The 16,212-nt window shown below is 40.5% G+C and overlaps 1 protein-coding gene across 2 annotated transcripts in view; it reads left to right on the top strand.

Annotated features, from left to right (window-relative positions):
- Nucleotides 1-15,344, top strand: part of HIVEP1 (HIVEP zinc finger 1) — a 121,715-nt gene extending 106,371 nt beyond the window's left edge. For both annotated transcript variants that reach the window (XM_064443596.1, XM_064443595.1), the window contains exons 7-9: nucleotides 924-1,028; nucleotides 10,244-10,761; nucleotides 13,603-15,344. In XM_064443596.1, coding sequence (XP_064299666.1) covers nucleotides 924-1,028; nucleotides 10,244-10,761; nucleotides 13,603-14,766 — 1,787 coding nt within the window. In that variant the 3' untranslated portion in view covers nucleotides 14,767-15,344. The remainder of the gene's footprint in view (nucleotides 1-923; nucleotides 1,029-10,243; nucleotides 10,762-13,602) is intronic.
- Nucleotides 15,345-16,212: the final 868 nt, after the last annotated feature.

Genomic DNA, 16,212 nt, shown 5'->3' on the forward strand with positions numbered 1-16,212 from the left:
CTTCGTGACAGGACAGTGCAGCCAGTGACTTTGTGCATTATGTAAAGCTGGGAAGTTGGCTCTTTGTGAGTCAGTATTGTCATATGGCTTCATAACAAATATTTTAAAATTTGGGGAGAATTCCTAGGTTCATTTTGAAGCAGGAATAAAGTACTCCATAACCACAGAAGAGCCACCATTTCGCTCACTGTTAATTTCTCCCACTGAAATACCTCAGAGAAACAGTTTCTGAGACAATAGGAAGTTTAAGTATAAAGTGAGCAGTTACTTGTAATCACATATATTTCACAAATATCATCATTTACAGATCTCTGATCTACTACTCTTAACCTTTTCTTGATGATATTTGCCATATTTTCTTTTCAAAGGAGAAGGGGAGAGCACCCTGTGGGGCCTCTCAGCAGTTATGCATTCACTTTTGAGATTCAGATCAAATATGTTCATGCTCTGATTTTGAATAAAATTAATCTGTTAGTTTAGGTCGGCAGTGAAAATGATTACACTAAAAATAGAATCCATCAAATACTAAAAGAGCCGCAAGATAGGAACTTTAGTTTCACATGGTAGTTTTCTGTCAACATGACTTTGAAGACTGAATCAGCCTTTTTTATACTCTGCCATAAACGAATACAGGATCTTTTACACCCATGCAAAATACGTCATCATCTAGAATTTTCATCCTATTCTATTTTATCTCAATAAAGACCTTTATGAAATGTAGCCGGAGAGCTAGTAGCGTTCAGGATGGTGAATCTGCTGCAGCCCTTCACAGCTTGCGTTGAGGGGCAAGGTTCTATCAAGTGTGAAATCAAATAGTACAGATGGTTGTAAGTGTAGCTGAATAAGATACAGATGTGTTGGGCGCATATTTGTATACATTTGTATAGTCACAGAACAGTTAATTTTTTTCATTTCTTCTTCAGGAAATTTAACAAAACATATGAAGTCAAAGGCACATAGCAAGAAATGCATGGATTTGGGAGTCTCAGTAGGCTTAGTAGATGACCAGGACGGAGAAGAAGAATTTGGTAAGAAATTAAAATCTTCCTTCTTTACTGCATTTTTGAATTTATTTTCTCATCCCAATTTCTTACCCTTTATTTTCCAGAGCTTTAAAATTCTTGTACAGGGAAAAGATACAGATAAAAATCTTACAAAGTAGTCCAAGTGAATCAGAAATACTGGAAAGACCTTCACCAAAACAAATGACAAGCATATGCTAAAGAAAAATTGCTGTTGAATTTTTTCACAAAGCGTTATGCAGTTTATCTTTATCAGTTTCACAGATAAATATGACAAGACTGAAAATACCAGAAAAACAGCTGTTTGCCTAGAAAAAAATGTAGTCAAATGTAGCATTTCTTTGAAAATAGTGCATGAAATTGTCAAAGTTTTGAGATGCACGTTTTCATAAAAATTACATGCCACCTAGAATCACAAATATGTTACTGAGTGCTCTGCAAGGAGGCTAATCATCTTCCAGTGTAGAGTTCTGTCCTCCTTCACAAATAATTGGTCATAAATCAGCAGGTAGAAATCACTTAGAAATTATGAACATTTTTCATCTTGACCTGTTCTACTTCTCCATTAGTGATGAGAGTGCTATCAAAATGAATGTATTTGTTAATAATTGGAATTCTGCACTTCCCACATCCTGAGATGGCTGCTGAAAAGGAGACGAGGTCGAGGACAGATAAAGAGGGCCAAACCGGGTTCGCGCAGGTTTTGCTCAGCATGGTAAGAAAGATGAAGTTGCACCACCAGACGCAGTGAGATGGAGAACAGGATTGCACATTAGGACACTGTTTCAGTTCTTAGTATGTCTCTGTGCAGCGGTGGCATTTTTTCCTTCCTCCCATTTCTCAGCAGGGAGATGAGTCCTGTTGCCTTGTTGTATTTTTCTTCCTTCAGTGGAATAGTTTATTAGATTGCGGATGAGGTTTTGAGAAAAGAAAGCAGTGGAGATCTTTATTTAAACAGTAAAGGGCAAGAAAGATGAATGCACTTGCTCCCATATGACAACCGCTAGCAGAATAAGCGAATCAGCTTGAATCTAATTCTAAATAATGCTGGGAATGTGACTCAGCTGGTATGATTCAGAGTGCGCTAGGTACAAAGAAACCTGCATTTTCCCTTTTTTGGCATTCTCCGATATATTCCTTTTTAGTAAGCTAAAAACATGTCCCCCTTCACAATTTGAGGGACCAAATAAATAACAGAAGATAAGCGGCAGTGCAAATTACTGTCCTTTTCTCACAGAGGAACAGTTTTCATTAACATTTTCAGCCTTCACATGACAGAAAAATCATCACTTTTTTAAGCAGTCTTCTGCAGCTTTTGACATTTTATTTAGTTTTGTAAACTACAACTGAACAGATATTTCCTTTTACCAGGAACTGAAAACATTTTATTGATTGATAAATCGATATTCCCAATTGCATACAGTTAAAATTGCATTTGTGGTTATAATGTAATGGGAAATGTTTCAAATGTTAACAGAATTATCAGTAACACCTGGTAGAAGTAGGCTATTTCAAACATTTGTTGAAAGATTGCTTTCCTTCGGCTTTAAGACTATTTAATTGAGAGAGAGACACTCTTTTTACATATCATGTACAGGTGTGTATAACCATAGTATACATATATATTCCATGAAGTATGTTCTTTGCTTCAGCACAGTAATTGCTTAATAAATTAAATAGTCTATTTTGGAAAAAAAAAGACAAACATTCAACAGAATTTGCTACATAATCCTTGAAATTCTTCCAGATATTTAATTTTAAGACTGCAATGCTTTTTTTTTCCTCCCCCAGAATAGAGGAGGTAACATTTCTTTCTTTAACTAAGAACCCCAAACCAAAAACAACTTGGTGATAAAATCCCTACCTTTGGTAAACTCTCTGGCTCATGTACCCATAGCAAAACCAGCTGTGCAGCACAAAGCTCAGTACAAAATCCTATCCAAGAAGCAGGGTAGTTAAGCCCGTGATAAACACGCGTTTGCTGCAGCCAAACCAGCCCAGCCTCTCCAGTTGTGGCAAAATATGGGGCATTTACAATTTTCCATGTAAATTCAGTGAGTAACCGTACACTTTAAAAATGTGATTTCATCTCTCGGTTCACCTAGCTACACTTGAAGGTATTTCTTATGATAATTTAGAAACTTGCTTGTTGGCCCGTTTTTAAAGCAAAGAGTCAGGAGGGGGGGAAAACAGTGTGAAGTATTTGCATACGTGCTTTTGTAAATGTAGGTGGTTCTGCTCCCCTCTCTGAAATCCTGTACGTGCTAATTTTTTGGCTATGTTTTATTGTGATTGAATGTATTGGTTTTGGGGGGTTTTTGAGGTGTCATGGCAGCCTTAAGGTGGCTCTCTGGCTGCCCTTTCCCCGGGGCGGTGCAGCAGAGCTCGCATTCGGGCCCAGCACCCCTCGTGCCAGGCCTGTGCTCTAGGGAGAGCCCTGCCAGCAGTATGTCACCCACAAAGGAAAACATAATGGGTTTTGTGTCTTGAGCTGCACTTGTGGCATTACGTCTTTGGCCCTTTCACCCCTCCTTCCTCTGGTGTGCGGTGGTGGCGGGTTTGTGTCGCGTATCCTTTTGGTGCTTTGAAAAAACGATGTCTTTAAACACATACATTTGTTACTTGAGGAGTTGCATAGCTGTTAAAAACCATCTCTCTCTTCAAGCCAATGGTCTCCCCAGCCCCATCTCTTTCCTCCGTTAGAAGGCAATGTAAGACAATGTAGAGGAAGGTGCAGAAAACCTGAGAAGAAATAATTATGACCTCAGGAAAAAAAGTTCTTTTTCGCCGTAGGCTGCGTGAGATTGGCTTGTTTCCTGGCCCAGAGAATGTCTGTCTGTCTGTCTCTAGCTAATTTGTTATCCGAACATTTGAAATACTGATTATTCTATGGCAATAAAAATGTCCACACCTTTGCTTAAATTAACTCAGCTGTATGTCTTCCACCAGGCTCTGAATTAGAGAATTAGCCAGAAACTTAACAAAGCTGCCAACCTTTTATTTACTAAGGAATTTGCTGGTTCTATTTTTAGGTAGTTTTTTTAAAGCCTAGGCAATCACAATTGTTTGAATATATCATTTTTTGGATTCATATAAGAAGTCAGCTTTGACTTGATAGCAGTACAGATTAATAGTACATGCAGCTGGAATAAAGAGTGCAAAACTGTGTCCTGAACAGAGGCACGTGCACACACAGAGCCTGTTTTTTCAGTAATTTGAGGAGCTGAAATTTTGTTGTGCTTGTAGCATCTGGGGGAAAAAGAAAGAGATGCTCTCTAGCTGTCTGAGACTGTATGTGATCAGAGCTTTTAACATAACATTCTTTGTATTTGGACTTGTCATCATTTGGGTATTAGTAAGTACTTTCTGGCCTAGCCTTTTGTATTCAAAACCATTCCCTCATCCATTTATCTTTCATCTTCTGCTCTGTGGAATGTTCTTGTCACCAAAATACAGGGTTACAATGTAAGGAATGTTAATATCTGAATTAAATTGTCAGATGAGGTGAACTGTTTAGTGTGACAGACTGCAACTGGGGATATCCTTTTTGGCCATGTTGACCCAATATTTTGCTCTGCAGTCTTAAAACCAACAATAATTTGTCTTCAAATTATAACAGTTATGAACTTTAAACCTGTAATATGTCATATGTAAGCTGATGAATGAATGAGAATTGTGTGGTATGCCTGAGTAAACTTGTACAAGATAGTTAGTAATGAAATCAGTAGATGGGCAGAACTTATTTAAATGGTCTCTATGGAGAAATTTTATCCCAAGATATTCATTACTTTACCAATGAAAAGACCTAATTGTAAGTTTCAGATATGTATTTATACACACACACACACAACACATATGTATATATAAACCACTTACATTTTCTGCAGTATTAAATAAATCCTTCTAGAGATACAATGGTTCTAAGTTAATTAGCTATATATTACTTATAGTAGATCTTAAGTGAGTTTCCATGGCTCTTCATTAGCTTAATCATGACTCAGTCTGTGTTTTCACTGCACCTGCATTTAAGGAATGAAAATAAATGAAAATCCTTGCAATAATAGCCTCCTTTTGCAAATAGAATGGAAGGCTGATTCTGTATAGCTTAAAAGAAATATTTTTTTAATCCTTTCTCTTTTTTTTTTGTTTAATTATGACTGTCTAATCTTCAACTAGATGTACATTAAGCATGCTGGAGCCTTACACCTACTGCCTGGGAATAGACTACCTAGTGCTAGGGTTGATTTACAATATACAGGTTACTCAGGAAGGCTTAAGTGTAAATAATCTCTTTAAACAGAGGTTACTTAATTTTTTTCAGTTAGTTTTACTTTGTTGCCTTCCATTCTCTTAGGAATGAAAGTCAAAAGCCCACAGGTTTTTTGTTCTCATCTCTGAGGAGCACTGTCTATTACCAGTCTGAATTTAACCCAGTAGATGTCACTGTGTGTCCTGTTTGATGATGATGAGCAGTGGGCAGTAGCTGAAGCAAGACCGAAATTGGGCGAGTAAAGCCTATGGACATAGAAAGACAAGGGGACAGCAAGCTTGGGTATATATGCTGGCGTTATTTCACAGTACTTTGGTTTACCCTTTTTAAAATTTGTTTGAATGGTTGCGGAGCCGTCTATTACAAGACCAATACAACAGGTGAAAGGCAAGTCTAGGCTTGTAATTGTTTAGAAAAAGGGAGTGCATTGATGACATACAGACTTTACTTTCAAGTTTATGGTAATATGATGACATACACAAAAATATTTCTGCCTTTATTGCCATAGTGTATATATTTTTTCTTGAGTTTGATGGAGAATATATAATACAGAATAGATGCTTTATTTTTAAACGCTTTTATGCAGATATTAATCCATAACTGAAGATACTTACACAATTTGAGGTGATAAGCACTGCTTTGTATTACTCGGGTGCTAAAAGCCAATAAATCTGGTAAAACTAAATTTAGATGGGGATAGATAGTGAACAGACCAACAGGTACTTAGTAAGCTATGTCTTTAATCTGTATAAGTAGAGCTAATAGCAATCCTATAGTTATCTACATAACTATCCATTTGCTTAGAAATGTGTAAAACTTCACCAGTCTGGACAAGGTCTTTCTTGTCTTCCTGCCCCTGAAAGAATGAAAATGAACATTTTCTTCCTTATGTGAAAATCTACCTAAATATCATTAAGTTATAACCAAATACAACTAAGTTATAAACCGTAGAACTTATAATTGGGTTTGGTGCAGAAATTGCTATGTCTGTAGCAGGGCCTGATAAGTCAGGTCATGTGATGGACTAATTGGTGATAATATCGCAATAAAAATTAAAAGCTGTAAGTTGAGATTCTGAAGATCCTTTCTTGCAGTACTTTGCAGTATGATGATAATTAGATGGCCATTTTTAAAACCACATACATAAGGATTCCTGTAGGAAAAACTTTTAAAATAAAGAACTTTAAAGTACATAGGGACACATATTTCAGTTACCTAATTCATAGCATTGCAACTGGAAAAAGCAGTTCGTGGACTTACCCGCCCCAGGCTCTTCACTAATGGATGTATTAGAATACGGATCAGTCCAGCTAATGCTATTGTGCTAAAAAACTTGAAGCTTTTTCTTTCCCTGCTTTGGGGTAAAATGTCAGTATAACAGAGCCTTAGCCAACAAGCTCACTGACACCACAGACACAATACAGAGCTTATTAACTGAGGACTAACAACAAAATAAATGAAGGACTGAGATGATTTTTGCCCATGATTTGTATACACTTCAATACCTAGGATCAAAAACTCAATTTCATTAAATATAATTAGAGCTGGCATGTAAGCAAAATCCCCAATCAGAAGTTGTGTCCACATTTCTATTGTACCTTTACTTCCAGCTGTTCCTAATTTTTGCAGACTTCATGTCTGTAGCTGGAAGTTCCACTTTATTCTGTGAAGTCCAGGAAGAAGAAAGATTCTCACTAAGGATTTTAAAAAAAAGATGGCAGTAGTTGACAGAGGATGAGAGACATTCCATACTCTTCCCAAAACATTCTTTATAAAAAATTGAGGCAGTCTTGAACAGTCTTTCTGTTAAAATGGTGAGAGTTACAAATTTGAAAGAGAAGTAGCTTTCATAAAGGCTTCACTTAATAGTGTGAAGCTTTTTTCCTGTTTTCTTTTTTTTAAAAAAAAAAACAAACAAACTATGAACTTGCATGCCAAAAGCCATTTCCCCATATGCTAGTGGCCTTTAAATTTATGACACATCCTTCATTCTAAAATATCCCACACTGCTTTACAACCTCATAGAAAGTTAAACACAGAAGTCATTTTGTTCCCTTTGGAAATTGAGTCAGTTCTAGTTACATGTATCAGCTACATAAGCATATGGTTGTAATTGTGCATGGTTTAAGATAGGAAGCGAAGAATTAATTTTTCCCCAATTAAAACTGCAAGGGAACTTTAGTAGGCAGTGTACTATTAATAAAATGGATCAGGGCCAATACTACTTGGTTAGCAAGACAGTGCTTGGAAAAGAGTCTTTCACCACAAGGAGTGGTCACAGCCTCAGCTCAATGCCTCATTCGGAGAAGACCCATAACCTGCCTGGGTCTTCCACCACTTAAAACTCCGGCATTGGGTCCTCTCGCAACTCCACTGATTAACAGCGGTGCTTAACGGCATCGCTTTTTGTAAAAGCTTGAGCACCTCTTGTCTCAGCAAACATGCACGCAGGTATAAAAGCCAGAGCAGAGCGTTCCTTTGTGCATTGCCAGAGCGAGCAAGTCAGGAATGGGTTTGGTTTTTTTTTCATCTGACGCTTCGAAGCAGTGTAGGAGTAAGGGAACCACATTCATTGCTGTCACCTCGCCTACACTGCAGGCTCTGGCTCCAGGTAAGCACACTTAAACAGAGCTGGCAAATGCACAAGGGGTGGAAGTAAACAGGGAAACAATAGAGGGAAATGATATCCCATGGAGTCCTGCATGTAAGGAATCTGTATCCCACACATGGTTTCACTTTCCATGGTTTTATTCTAGAGAGCTGAGACATATGCAGAAAATTTCTACATAAGCAGCATTTGCTAGTAAATCCTGTAGCATTTTTAAATGTTGATTTGAAAGAAAGATAGTTTCTTATTAAAATCAGGGCATTGTTTGAGCATATGTTTTCCTTGCTTTACAAATATGACGAGTCAATCTAATCATTTCAGGTAGTTTCTCTTGCCAGTGGAGACAGCCATTTGTGACTGACATCAACTTTCATAGAAAATGTGGTTCATGTGGAGAGAGGGGGGAAAAGAGAAAAGAAACAGGAGGATATCCCAGAGAATAGCTATGTGATATTGGTACAGAGACCAAAGTTAAGAGGGAGCCCGGACTGAAATCCAAGTCTTTGTAATGCCCCATGCATTATTTAAAGAGTTGCAGGAAAAGCGTGGGTCACTCTTTAGATATAACACATGGAGAAGTCTTCGAGATCTGTTACAGAGGCATTGAGGGATGTTATTTCCATTCAGAAATCAAACATATGTAGAGGTTCTAACATTTTAGATGTGCTTGCTTTGCAAATTAATGATGAAGAAACAGTGTTTCTGTGTAGAAGAGAAATGACAGAAGTATAGAGGAAAAAAGAGTTTAATAACTTCATGTGGTTTTGTTAATAATATTTTTAACAATCCTACTTGCCATATTTTTGGAGTGGACCTTACTGACTTAATTTTTCCACTAAAATGAACTTCTTTTTTGAACAGCTTTGTCTGTAGATGAGAATTCTAAATGAAGACTATTTAAAATTCTAAAAGATACTTTTGTTAGCATCCTTCCAATGACCTGGAGGATTTGGGGTATTTTTAATAATATTGCAGTTTCACGCCCACCATAGTAAATGTAGAAAATCTATAGTTACCATATTAGTTAATGTACAAATTACTGTGTAGGCAAAGAGGGGCAAAGTCATTAGAGAGGTGTTTTTTTTTCAGAGAAGCTATTAGTCTCATTCCTAATTGCATTGCTCATTTGAAACCATAAAGGCATAGAGTGGTGGGTAACTTACTGAGACCACTCAATTAAACCCGTTTATCTTACCTGGAGTTCAAGGTGCTTATTTTTGTTTTGGTAGGGTAGCAGCATAAACAATTGGTAGTACATTCAGATTCTTTTAAGGGTATGATTTTTTTCAGAATCATTCACTTTGGCAGTAAGTTGCTGTGTAGATTTCCCTAGAACAGGATCTCTGAGATTTTAAGTAACCAGCCATCGGTGCTTTTGCGGAGCCAAATGATTTTCATGCTGATTTTTTTTTTTTGACAGCTCAGCAGACAGACCTTTAATCAAATATAAAATATTAGTGCATTCAAAGCATTTTGTCTTTTATAAAATATGATCCCAGACAGTCTGGCTTGGAATCAGATACAACAGATGGGATTTTCTGTCTCTTTACTAAAGGCGATTCTTTCTTTCCAAGTTATGGTATAAAAGAAGGGGAAAAGCAGTAGTGGAGCAGTATTTTGTAGAGAAATTTGCCACTAGACGGCAGTTTGGCTTTAAGACTTGAAGTCAGGAGGGCTTCTTCATGTGAGCAAAATGCATGCATAGGTAAGTTTTGATAAGATTAGGGCTTTCTTGCCTCCTGAGACATCTTGGGTGAGCTGTTAATAAACCTCTCAAAACATTAGCAAAGTGAAGAAATCCAGTAAGGTCTAATTTTGGTCTCTTTTGCCTGTTAACGAGACAGATTCCTGACTTAACAGCTTCCAGTCTTTCTGTTTGCATCCTTCAAAACCTTTGCAGCAGTGATTCATATTAGGTACAAGGACACCCACTTATGAGTCAGAACCAGCTAGAGAATATCCCATCGCTAAGGTTGGCAGACCAGCTTCATATATCGTCAGTGGGAACTTAATGAACCAGCAGGCTGCTCGCTTCTCCCCAAGCATAGGAGTGAAGGGTGACTTTGAGCGAATGGTTATCAATGGTGTAAAAGAAAACAGCCAAATCCAGAAAGTTAAAAACAACACAGAAGCGGAAGATGAAAGGCTATGTAGCTGTATAATTAAATATGTACACTGGAAAATAAAAACAAAAACTCTTCCTTGTTGCTTTGATGCAGTGGGATGTGACTGAAAAATGCACAGGCCATGTGGTTTTTTGGTGTTTCTAATTACTCCCTCCCACCTCCTTCCCAATCAGGCCAGGAACTTCGTTGGCTTACTTTCTAATTTCCACTTTTGCAGGTGAGAAGCAAAGATTTGGTTATGACCGGTCAGGATACGATGTGGAGGAGTCTGATGGTGCGGATGAAGATGAAAATGACAATGACGATGATGATGAAGACAGCCAGGCTGAGTCAGTCCTATCCACAACCCCCTCGGTGACGGCCAGCCCCCAGCATCACCCCTCTCGACACGGCCTGCAGGATGCCGCCAGCACCGATGAAGACGTCAGGCTTCCAGACTGTTTTGCTGGGGTTCACACGGACTCTATGGATGGTCTGCCAAAAGCACTGCTGACGAAGATGACCATCCTTAGCGCGGTACAGTCAGTTAGCAGGACCTCCAGGTCACCAGCAGAGTTCACCCATCAGGAAGCACATGAGGATAAAGCCCAGGAGAGAGGAATGGGTCCCCATAGTGCTAGTGCGGCACTGGCGGACGTCACTCCAACATCTCCAGGTCGCCAGATGTCTGTAGATTACCCCGATCCAGAAACAGCCTTGGGCCACTCCTTGATATCAACTGCAGCTCTTGCAAAGGTAGGAGTGTCTCACTCCGGGGGAGAGAGCGGGATTTAAATCCTCCTTTTAAAGATCTTTTGGAGATTTTTCAGTGATCAAAATGTTTGCCTTTCCCTTCATTCTTAGAGTTGTTGGCTGATGAACCTTTAAGAAGGGTTGAAAGTGATCGAAGCTCAGATGTGTAGGACCCTAGAACAAGGATGCTATAGGAGCACTGCTTTTCAGATTTAGTTTTGATTGTATTCTCCTGAAAGGATTAATTGTAACATGGTTGTTTCAGCTGAAGTCTGGAGCTGGTAGATTGCATTAGAAATAAGAAGGAATGTAACAGATATGTAGAATGAACAAATGGTGGTGGTTATGAAGTTTTCAGAGGAAAGTGATAGAATTCAGAAGTCATTTCATTCTGAAATATGACGATAGAATCATTGGTAATTCCCAAGGGAAATTAATCTAGTCCCAAAGGTTTTTGCCTTATCACTATTAAAAAATTGTGCAATTCCTTATCTCTCCTCTAAATATGCTTAGTAGTAGAATTAGAGCACCAGATGTTCAAGGAAACTAGCAGATTGCCCTTGCACAATAACAAAAGGAGAGGCGAGCACAGAACTGAGACCCGAGTTCCCAGCGCTCTAAATTTTTCTCCAAGCTGAAAGAACGTTTTAATCAGAAAAGGATCAGTTTTGCTCATGCCTCTTCTAGACACATGGCTTCTCAGAGCAGGATGCAGAAAGATGAGGTCAGTCTGTGTGCGAGGCTGCAGGAGCATTCAGTACTTTTGCCGACTGTTGCCTTTAAACCTCTGCTGAGGAAATCACAAAGGAGAACTGTCAGGCGTTAAGCCTTTTACAATTCAGCAATATTTTCATGGACTGTAATGGGGATGGTACAAGTCACATACCTGATTGACCCTAAGGATATCTCTTGGAAGTTTTGAATTCTTACTGCAGACCATGAAGGCATTGGAACTTTGCAGAATAATGCTCAGAAAAATGTCACGCAAAATATGGTTTAACTAAAGGAGCAATTACTGCCTTCTCTGTGATAAGTGCAATATTTACAAATAGTGTATCCATGCAGTTATAGAAAAATAAGTGGCACGAAGTTTTCAAAAGCATAAACAGTTAAGTAAAAATTTCATTCTGGTTTAAGTACTTACTGGCTTGTTTTTTCTTTGAAAATCTGTACTACTGGATTTATTTTTTACAAAATTGAAGATAGTGAGCTGTTGACAAGGAGAAACAGTAAAAATTGTTGCTGCATTTCATTGTTTGACACAGGTTCACTCCTGCTTGTAAGAACTGTGAGTCTGTGTGGCAGATACAAATTGGAGCGATTTTGATGTATAACAGAGAACAAAATGTAGTGGTCTCTGATCACTGTATATACCTGCCACAGAAGGGGTGGGATCTTAATATTTGGGTTTTGGGTTTCGGTTGTTGCCAATAGATACCAGAAATGCATTTGACTGAATTTACTCCCTCATCAAACAGAACCACTGAAGCCTCAAGAAAATACACACGCAATTAAAAACATTGAAAGGTCTTCATTAATATAGCTGTAATCATTGTCTGCATTAATATATTTTTTAAAAGGCGTGTAAGTAATATAAGGCAGTAATTCCTTTTTCCAGACTGCCTCCTGCTTTCCCAGACCAAAAGAAGTGGCAGCCGTGTGTCTGAGGGTTAATCTACAGTCTGTTCCTATTGTGAACGGTTGTGGATCCCACTTCTTGCAGTCGAGACAAGGGGTCGAGACAGCTCAGGAAGTCTGTTGTATGTTCCTTAGAAAGCATCCATACCACTTTATCAGGATTTCTTGTGAGGTGTCAGACAGGACTTACTTCTGAGAAAGATGTTGGCTTCCTTCTCACACTCATCTTCCCATTTAGACTGGTTGGCACTGCGTAGTCAGTAAATCATATTCTCCTTTAACCAACAGAATTCCTACCAGCAGTTTTCAAAAAGCGTTTCTGTTAGTGTTTCAGTTTTGAGCCCGCTCGAAAGATTTCTTGAGAGTTTGGTCAAAGCCACAGAATTACAGTTTACAACGGTATAAAACTAAGTAGGGTTGCACGACTCCTCCTTATGTGTTATGAATACGCCTAAAGCTAGATACTGTAAGACTGCAATTGCAATTTAAGACTTCTTGGTTTAGGTGTTTTTAGGAAAGCAGTTGCCAGCCTTGGTCGGTAACACAGGCTACATGAGAAGAAAAGGGAGCATAAAAATAGGATTATCAGTCCATGCATGGGCACCAAATCACAGCGAGCTGAGGCAGCAGTGGGATGTGGGTCCCACGTCTCACTCCAGTATCCGCCTGTCACCTCCACTTCTTCGGGTGCTGTAGTTGTCATCCATCTCTTGCATCCGCTGGGTATCGCCTGTCTTCCACATTAGAAGGACCTACAGACAGATGTGCTATGACGCTGCCTCTGCCTGCCAGAGGCTGTGACGCCTCCAGGAGAGGAACCCAGTGCATAAAAAATGCCAGCTTATGCTTATTTAACCTTCTTGCCTGAGGTGATTTCCACAGAAAACAGTTCTCCAAAGCCTTCTCGCTCCTTAAAAAACACATACAAAGGATATTCATCAGTGTTTTCAAGTACTAGTGTTCAAGAGAAATTAGTCAGGGTAATTAGGAGAGGAAAATTCAATTAGTGGGTGAGGAAGGAGTTGGAAAAAGAAAGGAAGGAAATCAGTTCATTGTTCAAGCTGGGCAGTATATACTGTGAACTGGTTTGTTGTTGTTTTTTCTTAAAAGGGAGTGTGGGAAGCAGTCCCAGCTACCTTGCATTTTCATTTCACTCGAGGATAGCGGTGGCCACCGCATTAACACGCCTGTGTTGTTCTCTCCCAGAGCACACCCTCCGTCAGCTCCCCCTCCTCGCCGGCGGACCACAGCATGCAGACGACAGCGCCATCACCCTACACCGACACCCCAGAGGAGAAGCTGGCTGGGTGCCCGCAGCACGCCGCCGAGCTGAGGGCTCCCCAGACTCACCTCTTCAGCCACCTCCCCCTGCACTCGCAGCGGCAAGCCAAGGCACCCTACGGCACCGTACCGGTCGGGGGGATTCAGGTGGTCCCTGCCGGCCTGGCCACCTTCGTTCCCATCCAGGCGGGGCCGGTGCAGCTCACTATCCCTGCCGTTAGCGTGATTCACAGAACTACCAGCGCCCTCGGCGAGACAGGTGGCGCAGCTGCCGCCGCCGCTACGAATCCCGTGGGCGTCGCCGAAGTGAACAGCGTCGTGCCGTGCATTCCTATAGGACAGGTGAGCGTGCCGGGCATCCAGGGTCTCGGCACACCCAGCCTGCAGCCTCTGCCACCGCTGGGCATGGAGACAGTGAACATCTTGGGCCTGGCAAACACAAACATCGCCCCGCAGATGCGTCCTTCGGGAATTACCCTGAATGCCGTGGGTCTCCAGGTTTTGACCGCTGGCGCGGCCCCGCAGGGCAACCCCAGTCCACAGGCTCACATTCCCGGCTTGCAGATACTGAACATTGCCCTGCCGACCCTCATCCCTTCCGTCAGCCCTGTTGGCGCTGAGGGGCAAGGAGCCTCCGAAGGGCCTGCCTCAGGCAGCAAAGCCTGCGAGACGCAGCCGGAGCCGGCTTCTGTTGGCTTCCCTGCAGCTGAGGTCGGCCAAGCCGGCGGGGCTACTTCTCCGGCAGCAGCCAGTGGCCAGCGGTACGGCGGGAAGAGCCATCCTGAGCCCACCCCGCTGACCGACTACGAGCGACCCAACGGTCCGGGGAAAGCGGATCCCGAAAAGACTGACCTCGCGAACCCCACCAAGCCAAAGCGTGACATCCCTTCCCTCCAGGTGAAGCGGGCTGCCCCAGCAGAGCCCCGCCCCAAGGCGAATCCCGACGCGTTAACCAAGTCCCCGGTCCACCAAACTGTCTCCCCGGACAGACAGGTACACAGGCCAGCCCCCTTGTCCCGGCGGCAAAACACGGTGCAGTTTAGCGATGGCAGCAGTGACGATGAGGATAGACTTGTAATAGCAACCTAGTTTTTTGTTTTTTGTTGTGTTTTTATTTTTATGTTTTGTTTCTTTTTTTTTTTATAACACTTACAGGTTTCTTTGCAAACCTTCCTTTCCTTAAAGCACATTTTTCTGACACAAACCCATTACTAATCTTCGTGCAATCATGAACTCTTGACCAATAATTGTTGTTTCTTGTCAGCTCCAGCCATTTTTGTACATGTTGTATAGACAATTGTGCCTTTTTGGAGTTTTATGTTTAGAAACCTGTACAGATTGTTGAATATATATATATAAAATATATATATATAAAATATGTATATTAAAACCAGGTAGTTGCTTGTGTTTAGTAAGTAAACATCCTATGTCAGATAAATAAAGGATTAAATTATATGTTGCACTGTTAAATGTAAATTTTTATGGCTGTGGGACAAAGTTTCGGTGTACAGACCTAGTATGTAAAACTCCATATTTATTGTATCCATATTAGTCTTGGAAAAGGGTCTGTCCATCTTTCTTGTGTAAGACGGTAGCTTTACACTTAAAAGAGAAATACAGTATCTGTGTTATGAAATATTACAGTAAAATTTTGTTTACTGACTTTACCATTGCTTATGTTGTGCCTTCTTGATGCAGCCCGGTAGTTGGAGAGGCGCTCGACTCGTTCCTTTTAGAACCCTTCCAGCTGCGTTCAGCTTGGAAGGATCTGGTGGTTGTGTATGCCCCCGTGGTCTCACCTGCCACGAGAGAGAGAGAGAGTACGCTCGTCAGGCCTACTTGGAGCGAAACCTTCCCTTTCAAAATATCCAGCGATGGCAAAGTGGGGGGGGAGTCCTTCAGCTTTTTTGTAGGGCGAGCATCCATCCACCTTGTGCTTTTAACGCTTCCTAACTAAAATTTGGAGACTTCCCTGAGGGAAAATAGCAAAAGGGTCAAGATGAAATATTTTTTTATTTGTAATCTTGAACTATAAAACCACTTTTTATTGACATTAAAATGTTGTTACGCAAGAAAGGAATAATTCTTTGTGTGTTCTTAATTGCAAAATCCACCATACAGTTGGTAAAAATGCCACTGCTGTAATGAGGATTTGGCATTACCAATTACCATCAACTTCGTAAGAGACTGTGTTTCAGGCGGCCTTCATTTACAGGTAGACAAAGCCAATTTCTCCCTAAACAGGGCTTTGTCTTATTCATGCAGGGGAAGATAGGGGACTAGAGGTCTTACATACAGTTGATGTGCCCTTATAGCAAGAAACTTGTCATTATGGCCATACAGGACATGGATGGATCCCAGAATAATGAAATTTAATAGAATTCTGTTTGCACATAGTGAAAGCAATTTAGAGTTACCAATACATTTTTAAGGTGTATTGGTAACTAGTGCAGGAGACAAGTCTCACGTGTTACAGAGCTACACATTCCTGAAAGTTTCACACTGACCTGTAATTTTTAAATAGAGTTGCTTTTT

This window comes from Phalacrocorax carbo, chromosome 2 (assembly GCF_963921805.1).
Source record: "Phalacrocorax carbo chromosome 2, bPhaCar2.1, whole genome shotgun sequence".
Classification (NCBI taxonomy): Eukaryota; Metazoa; Chordata; class Aves; order Suliformes; family Phalacrocoracidae; genus Phalacrocorax; species Phalacrocorax carbo.